At 43.9% G+C, this 9724-nt stretch overlaps 1 protein-coding gene across 1 annotated transcript in view; it reads left to right on the plus strand.

Annotated features, from left to right (window-relative positions):
* The window catches only part of LOC311000500 (cadherin-12-like), a 37631-nt gene extending 29664 nt beyond the window's left edge, over nt 1–7967 (plus strand). The window contains exons 12-13 of the mRNA XM_083991230.1: nt 3098–3349; nt 7233–7967. Coding sequence (XP_083847356.1) covers nt 3098–3349; nt 7233–7846 — 866 coding nt within the window. The 3' untranslated portion in view covers nt 7847–7967. The remainder of the gene's footprint in view (nt 1–3097; nt 3350–7232) is intronic.
* The last annotated feature ends 1757 nt before the right edge of the window (nt 7968–9724 follow it).

Genomic DNA, 9724 nt, shown 5'->3' on the forward strand with positions numbered 1-9724 from the left:
ACGACTTTACCACTCAATATTTTGTTTCCGTGGGTGGGCGGGTCCTAGTGTGCTTCCTTGCCCTGTGCCCTTCAAAATAAAAGTTCCTCAATTTAATAATGTCGACAAAAATATTACTGTAGGCTACAGACACTAGCAGACATGGCCCCATCACCCACAGTCAAGACTGACACGGCTTCAAATAACAATAATAGTAGGCTATTCATAATGAAAATGAGAACTTATGAAGTTATGATGACTTCAGTGTAGATGTTTAGCCACAAGGTGGCGCAGTTATTACACGAAGAGTAGATCTGAGGGCTTTACTACGACGGAGGCTCACAACATATCGTGTGTATTATTGAAAGCGAGGGGTGTGCCTATAGGCTATAGGCTAGTGAGTAGAGTGTCTACTCTGTACAGTGACAAAGACTGTAGGCTACAGTAACTTCGTTCAATATACAGTAGATACTACTTCAAAGTGGCCATTTCACTCGCGGGGAGCGAGATTCACGCAACGCGTGAAATGTGAGGGACAAAGTGATCATACGCAAGAGCATTAAGACTGATAGCTCCCCTGGTAGAACAGCTCCTTCATTAAGCTGAGTCATCCACTAGTGTGAGTTCGAGTCTCAGTTTAGGTTGTACCATTAATTAATGTGTTTTCATTATGATCACATATGGCTTAAGTTTGAGCAAATAAATGAGCAAATGAGCATTAAATCTCCGCCGGGCCGAGGCACCAACTTCCCTGCTTGTGTAGCCTACGTATTTGTCTGCAACGTCTTATGACATGCGCCGTCCCTGCAGAGTGACAGCCCAGGACAGGTGCTGAAGTGTGGGAGAGGAGGGAGAGACTGGGCTCCGCGGGGCTCTTGCAACTTGCGGCGGATCAGGAAGGGTGGAGGACCGACATGACAGGGGGTCTTGGTCTCCTGGTACCTGTGCTGGCCAGGAAAATGCACAGTATACACGTGTACATATTTAAGTACACGTTCACATCCCTATAAACATGTACACAAGCAGGGAAGTTGGTGCCTCGGCCCGGCGGGAATTAATGCTCATTTGCTCATTTATTTGCTCAAACTTAAGCCATATGTGATCATAATGAATCATAATGAAAACACATTAATTAATGGTACAACCTAAACTGAGACTCGAACCCACACTAGTGGATGACTCAGCTTAATAAAGGAGCTGTTCTACCAGGGGAGCTATCAGTCTTAATGCTCTTGCGTATGATCACTTTGTCCCTCACATTTCACGCGTTGCGTGAATCTCGCTCCCCGCGAGTGAAATGGCCACTTGTAGTATCTACTGTATATTGAACGAAGTTACTGTAGCCTACAGTCTTTGTCACTGTACAGAGTAGACACTCTACTCACTAGCCTATAGCCTATAGGCACACCCCTCGCTTTCAATAATACACACGATATGTTGTGAGCCTCCGTCGTAGTAAAGCCCTCAGATCTACTCTTCGTGTAATAACTGCGCCACCTTGTGGCTAAACATCTACACTGAAGTCATCATAACTTCATAAGTTCTCATTTTCATTATGAATAGCCTACTATTATTGTTATTTGAAGCCGTGTCAGTCTTGACTGTGGGTGATGGGGCCATGTCTGCTAGTGTCTGTAGCCTACAGTAATATTTTTGTCGACATTATTAAATTGAGGAACTTTTATTTTGAAGGGCACAGGGCAAGGAAGCACACTAGGACCCGCCCACCCACGGAAACAAAATATTGAGTGGTAAAGTCGTTTTGTTAAATAGGAACCAAAAACGAGAAAACGAACTGAAATTTTGATTTCCGTTTTTTTTTCCAAAACGAAAAAACGAAAAAACGGCTTGTTTCTGGTTTCTCCTTATGTCAATTATTCCCAGAAAACAGACTGATAAAACGTACCTCCGTCGTAAAGGCACTCTTGAAATGTTGTTCAACCAATCATAAAAAAAAACTATTTAAATAAATAATATCAATTGTCTGCACTACAAACTAAAAAACAACAACTGCCTTGTGTATCTGTTAAAGTGTAGCGTTATTTCTCAGAGATTTTATTTTATTTTATTTTTTACATCTGGAGTCACGTGACGTGCCCCACGTCTTTTTCCGGTCAGTCGTCATGGAAACGTCACGTGACACTCACGGATCCACGGTTTGGACCAGAGTGAAAACAAACGTGTGAAAACCATGGATATTATCATAGATCCATGGTGTAAACGCGAACCTTTTTACGAGCTGAATCTGGTGAAAGCACCGCGGCTCACAGAGGTCTGGAGCTCTGACGCTGCTGCAGGGGACGGCGTGCTAACGGCTAATAATAGCTAACGGCTAATAATAGCTAACGGCTAATAATAGCTAACGGCTAACAGCTAACAGCCGTGCTACAGCAGCTGGCTGAGCCTCTAGAGCCGCGGCTCGGCTCGTTAACGGCAACGAGGTCGACGTGGACTCGGTGCGTTCCTCTCGGTCAGCTGGTGAAGCAGCGGTCTGATAAGCATGAATAAAATAGGAAGAGGAGGGGCGGCGGCGCGGAGCGCGGCGAGCAGTGCAGAGAGCTCCAGATCAGCAGCCTGAATGGAGCAAGGATCACAGCGCAAATTTGAACTATATCGATATATGCGATATGGTCAAATTCCATATCCCATTAAAAAATATATCGATATATTTTTTATATCGCCCAGCCCTAGCACATACCTTATGTCACACACCCATAATGGCAGCGATAAGAGCGGGCTGGCATCTCCTTCCAATGCCTCCTTCCTCCCTGATGTCCTGTTGTGAGGCTTCGCAGCCACAAATGTGTAGTTATGTCACAACTTTGTGTATTCACACAAATTATTCCAGTCTTTTGTGATTTCAAAGGCACAGCCAATTATTGCTATTTAGAATTTTCTCTTACTGTGTATCCTCACACAAACAAATAGCTATATGTCCTATATTGTTCATCCTTTTTTTGTTCCAGTATGAATCATCATCATTACACAGGCTCTGAATGTAACCATAAGTGTGTCACATGACTAAGTCACAACTGGTTTAGTTAGTAATTTGTGCAAGTTACAAGGCAACCAGAGCAACAGTGTAACAGTGGTGTCATGCCTCCCTTTTGATTTTCAGACAACACTGCTGGCGTTGTGACTCGGCGGTCAGGTTTTCAGCGGCAGCTGCAAGATATCTTTTTTGTTCCCATCGTGGTTGAAGACAGTGGTTATCCTGCACAGAGCAGCACAGCCACCCTCACCATCCGAGTGTGTTCATGTGCGGTGGGAGGTCCACTGCTGACCTGCTCAGCAGAGGCCATCTTCCTGCCTGTGGGCCTCAGCACTGGAGCTTTGATGGCTATATTGCTGTGCATAGTTCTGCTGACAGGTATGTTCCTACTACATAACTTCAACGATTTGGTTTATACAAATCCCAAAACACTGCTTGTGGTACTAAAACCAGCTTTGATATATATTTGAAAAATCTCATACTCATACTCTACTACATCTCCTACTGAGAGAGGTCTGTTTCCTGTGGCAAATCTGTGTTTGTGATTGATGTCTGCCATGCATGTAGAACCTAATGCTGTGTAATATGAGGCCTTATTAATTAATTAATTAAAGGGATATTTAAACATTTTGGAAAATTCACCTATTGTCATAATCCCTATAGTCTTTTTTTTTTTAAGTATATTTTTTTGGCTTTTTCATGCCTTTATTTGATAGGACAGTTGAGAGAGACAGGAAATGGGAGGCGGGGGGGGGGGGGGGGGGGCATGACATGCAGGTACTGAACGCAGATTCGAACCGGGCCTCCTGCAGTGAGGACAATAGCCTCAACACATGGGGCGGGTGCTCTACCAACTGAGCAAAACATAATCCCACCAGAGCGTTTTGGAGTTGTCGGATTGTGTATTTGATGAGTTTGATGAGGGAAAGCCGGGAAATACTGCGCACCATGCAGAGGTCACGTCTCTGCCCTGCTGATCTAAAAACAGCTTGCACCGACAATTAAAGTTAATGAACCTACTCCTAAAACTCTAGGGATTATGACAATAGGCGAATTTGCTAAATGTTGAAATATCCCTTTAAATAATTTAACATTTCATTATTAATTAATTATTCATTGAATCATAATCAAATTCATTAAAAAAATTGAAAAATGATTTATTAGTGAAGTTATTATACTGATTGTTAGACCTGTGTCTCTCCCTCACACACCACGGGTCTATGCTCCTTGCACTCAACAAGTCCTGAGTCTCCATAGCAGATAGCCTACAGCCTGCTTTGTCCAGTGCGCTAGTTTTGTTTGCATAGTCTGAGTTATTGTTAAGATGAACATCCAGGTACTTGCAGAGTCCACAAACTCAGTGTCCATTCACTGTATGTTCACTTATGTGAGGGGGATGTGTGTGTACATTCATGTCAAAAAAGAGAGTCCATGGTCAAAACTATACACTACTTAAAATCATATTTTTGTACCATATCAAAGCACACATGTTTCATATGACTCCATTCTATTTGAATGAGTTACACACTGCTGTATTTAACCTAAAACACCTTTAGCAATTCTACTTGTCAGTGATTAGAGCAATGTAAGTGAAGTACACAGAGAAAGTGCAAATATACAATATACTCACCAAACACTACACAAGACCAATGCTGCAGAATATCAAAATATAATTTATGTCTCTTCATATTGACCCCTTGCACGTGACGTCACGTTCCACTCGCGGTAGCTGCGGACGCCATGATGGACGGCAAAAGAACAGTGAACGTCAATGTAATTGAATGGGCGCGTTATAGTTTTATGACATACCGTGGTTGTAGGGTTTCCCCTCCTTTTCCACTGAGCTGGTTCGAGTGCTGGTTCGGAGCCAGAGCCTGACTAGCACCGGTTCTTTGCTTTTCCACCGCTTAAAAACCGGATATTGGTTCTTAAAACTGTTCCCAAGCACCAACTCCTTGCTGGTCTAGAGCTAAGAACCAGGGCTGGCCACTGGCGGCGGGGTTACATGAGCAACAGGACCAGTGCGAAGATATACAGACACGTTATCGATGCCATTATAAGTTAGTTTATCTACAGTGTATAGTCGATGTAAACCAGTGTTAATTTCGTCAGACGAGACGAGACGAAAAATATTCGTCAACGATGGTTTTTTTCATGACGAAAACGAGACGAAGACGAGACGAAATCAATGCCCTTAAACACTGACTGTGACCAAATTTACACGCATTTTTTGTTGACGAAAAAAGACGAGACGAAATCTACTTAATCAAATAAAAACTTAATAAAATGTCTCTTTCTTTTTTCGTCACAGACTTTTAAATTAGCTACAATCCAAAAAGTGCCTTCACTGGATGCATGCATGTCATGTTTTTATCCTCCTGCGCTGCTGCCAGGGGTGTGTGTGTGTGTGTGTGTGTGTGTGTGCCTGAGTGAGGAACACACACACACACATGTGCTATGTGCGGCGAGTAGGCTACAAACTGGTTATGGGGGGCGGGGGGCACATGGCCATTGCAGGGGGGTGCGGGCGCTGTAAACCGGCAGCGGAATCGCTGCAAAGCTCCGAGCAACGGAGATCATGTGCGAGCCGGAGCCCTCCCGTTCACATCATTACATTTGTCAATCGCCGTGTTTTATTTTGAAAATTAACCGGATTCTCTCGTTGTTTCTTTGTGCGACTTCCTGCCAAGCTTGACAGCATCGCTGGCGGCTCGCGGCCGCGGCGCTGCTGCTGTGAACCAGAGCGATACGGCTCCGGTGTGAACGACACAATCGTTAACATCAAAGGGCTCCGCGGCTACTCGCGGCTACTCGCGGCGCTTCTGCGGCCGGTGTGTCCCTGGCGTAGACGCGTCTCCGCGCTGGTCGGTCGCTTCTGCGCTGTGTGTGTGTGTGTGTGTGTGTGTGTGTGTGTGTGTGTGTGTGTGTGTGTGTGTGTGTGTGTGTGTGTGTGTGTGTGTGTGTGTGTGTGTGTGTGTGTGTGCATCTCTGTTTAGATACTGACAAATAGCATAAACGCACACACAAGCTGGAAAGTTGGCTCATCTGACAGCTGCCTGTCAATATTGGTTAGATTAGTTGTGATTAACATTACTGTCAATCTGCTTTCAAAGACTAAAAAAATACTATTGACTAACTAGACTAAAATACTTTGGATTTTCTTTGACTAAAACTAGACTAAAATGCCAAGACTTTCCGTCGACTAAATGTGACTAAACAAAAAAGAATACAAGCTGACTAAATATGACTAAAACTTATAAGGGCATTTGACACAAGACTAAGACTAAAACTAAATTGAAAAATAGCTGACAAAATTAACACTGATGTAAACACAGTTGAAGCTAACTAGCTGAGCTACATGCTGTGGCTAACAACAGCTAACGCTCGTAGTAAACATAGCACCGTCACAACGTAGTTGCCGCCGGTGTTATGCCGAGAAGTGCCTGCTTGCACTTCTCGGCATAACACCGGCGGATCGCGGCGATTACAACGAAGACGGCTTCCCGTTTTCTTTTATTTTTCAGCCGGCTTTAATCAGAGAATGATCACTAATTAGACAGACGTCGGGTCAGGACTTCAACACCCACGGGTCGGACCAGGTTTTACTTTCCAGGTCTGTTAACTGTAGTTAGCAGCAGCAAAGACAGCAGCAGCTGCTGTATGGGGAGTGTGGCACTGACTGACGTTAGCTCCTTAGCAGTGGAAAAAGCACAGAAAACTGAGATATTCTACGGTGAATAACAAAAAAACAAACAGAATATTGTAACGGATGAGTAGATATTCTATTTAAAATAAGTGATAATGCTGTAAGGTTGTAGTGTGAAGTGATCGAGCCACATTGTTGGACGGCACCATACAGTCCATGGAGCAGTACATTATCACTGAGCACTTTCTGCCGTCCGTCATGGTGTCGCCTCTCGCGTCACGTTCTAATTGTGACGTAGCTGCAAGGGGTCAATACCCAAATCAGTCAACATGTTAAAAAAAAAAATAAAAAAAAGTTCAGTTCAGTTGAGTAGAGTAAACCTCTCCTTACCCTTTTTTATGTTTCTACTGAAATAAAATACATGATGGACCAGCAGGATTTGGGGGAGTTTTTTAAGCAATAAATAGTTAGTAAGCATACTTTCTTTGTTTGGTCACTGGCTGAACTTAATGCAAAGAAATATATTCCATTTACATTGTCTTAAATATATGATTTATAATTGTCCTTCATTGTCCTTCACCTAACCCACCACTTAATTTTCCTTATGTCTTGCAGTTATGTCAGGATTATACATGAGCCAAAAGCACCAAAAGATGAAAGAGACTATGATGACATCAAAGGAGGATATTCGTGATAATGTCATTCACTATGATGATGAGGGTGGCGGGGAAGCTGACACTCATGCCTTTGACATGGGCACTCTGTGTAACAGACACTCGCGGCACACCAGCACTCACAGCATCACCTCCAAGAAAGAGAAGAATGGCTATGGAGACGGGGTTCTACGTCATCTCACTGGTCGCTGTGAGGATATCAGGTCCCCTGACATCCATCGTGAAACAGCCAGCAGTGTTATTGTTGCTGTGAACAACAAGGCACAGCTCCCTTCCCGTGGCAGAGTGACTGAGGGTGATGCTGAAATGATCAGGGAGTTCATTGAACATCGACTGGAGGAGAGCCATCAGGGTTACGCCGCGCCGCCCTACGATTCTCTCGCAACTTATGCCTATGAAGGGGATGGTTCTGTGACTGGCTCGCTCAGCTCCATTGAGGAGCCATGGGTAATTGACAATTCAGGAGATTTGACTTCCCTTGGGGAATGGGAGTATCCGTTCAAAACACTGGCTAGTATCCTGGACAGACCACCTTTTCTGTCTAAGAACAGCTGAGCGGAAGTTGAACAGGAGAGAGACATTGGGCAGCCAGTTTTTTTTTTTTTTTACTGTGCCAGGCACTGCTAGAATGATGTGAGGACCATATAGAAAGAACTGTATGTAAGGTAGTACTAAGGTGTGTGAAAAGGTAATTTTATAGCTCTTCAAAGTGCCTGAGATAATATATGTTTACAGGTATTTTAATTAATTCATGTTGTCCAATAATAAATATCTTCAACCAAAGTTTTGATTTCGATCCTGAAGTTTTATCAGATTTCTAAACAGCTATTTTTGTATATGGAGAGAGGTAATGGACCACTTACACAGTACATCTTACAGGAGTTTTTATGATATCCCATTCCATAATGATATGGAGTTGGTCCTGCCTTCACAAATATAACAGCTTTCACTCTTCATGGAAGGATTCTACAAGGTTGTGTCTGTGTTCATTTTTGCCCATTTTAAGAGACATCAGATTGTTGGCTGAGACCTGACCCCAAATCTCTCAAAGGTGTTGGATGTGGTTGTGATGTATTGAACCAGTCAAGTTCTTTCACAACAGACTCATCCACTGCACTGGGACGCAGTCCTCCCCAAACTGTTCCTGCCAATTTGGGAGTAGATAAATGTCTGTAATAATGTCTTTGTAAGCTGAAGTTGATTTCCCTTTCCCATAGCATTATTTCTCCTCCACCAAACATTAAAGTTGGCACAATGCAGTCAGCACCTGGGTGTGGCCCTGGGTGGCGGCTAGTACCTGCAGCTCCACCTGGTCCCATTGGTGCGGCGGGGTTCCTGACTGGGCGGACTTCCTCTGCCGCTTCCTTCCCGGGGGATTCAAATGCTTTTTCTTTCTTTCTTTCTTTCTTTGGCAGGCTGAAACTTGTGCACACCGGCACGGACGGACAGGTGCGTAGGAGAAGACCTGGTGGTCGAGTAACGTGAGAAAAAGCTCCCGCACACTGTCATCACTTGCAGAGGTTTTATTGAGCAACGTTTCGGTCCTGAGACCTTCGTCAGAACCTGGCGGGAGCTTTTTCTCACGTTTCTTTCTTTCTTTAAAATTTAAACAAGACCGTTGGTGTGGTCAGTACCGGTAACGTCGCCATTACCGCTGATGCTAGCGACGGTGCCATCGCCGCCCAGCTCGTCTTCAGAGCTCGCTGGAGCTCTGGCAGGCCATGCGGTCCAGCATATGTGGGGGTAAGATGAGCTCTGGGCCCAGCCCAAAAAAATGTTATCTGGATCAAAATTATCGGATTTTGAAATCCCTTGTTTGGGATGCTGCTTGGACCTCAGCTGTTTCTGCATTGAACAGATTCTGTCTTTTAATTACTGGATGTGTAGTAAGCATTGAGGTCTTAGGAACCCGACACTACCTGACTGCTTATGACAGCATGGGAAAACGTCTGACAGCACAGTTCGGCTTGGCTTAGCCCCGGCTCTGCATCCACAACATGTCATGGCTCCTTCAGCTCAGATGGGTATAGCATGTTTAACCCCAGTTCGGTAACATTGTCTCAATCGCCAGATTAAACAACAACGTAAAGACAAACAATACACTTAAACTCCAGAAACTGAGCGGTTTCCAGCATATCATTCATAAGTAGGTTCAACATGTGTAAAGAACTAATGCAATGTGGAGGAATCATTAGGATTTTCTCCACTACTGGAACTGCAGTCATTATTCACCATATCTCCATGGAAGACAAAATGTATTTGTAGTAAGATTTTAGAGCAAGGCATATGTGTAGGGATATTTCTGTAATAATACTACACACATTCCCTTTTCACAAGACAAGATGTTTCTATCTTACCAGTAGAGGGCAGTATTCAATTAAATATAAGCACCTCATGCTTGCTACCTGTTTTTAAAAGAACATTAGAATGAGC

The sequence above is a fragment of the Trachurus trachurus genome (genome assembly GCF_905171665.1).
Source record: "Trachurus trachurus genome assembly, chromosome: 17".
NCBI lineage: Eukaryota > Metazoa > Chordata > Actinopteri > Carangiformes > Carangidae > Trachurus > Trachurus trachurus.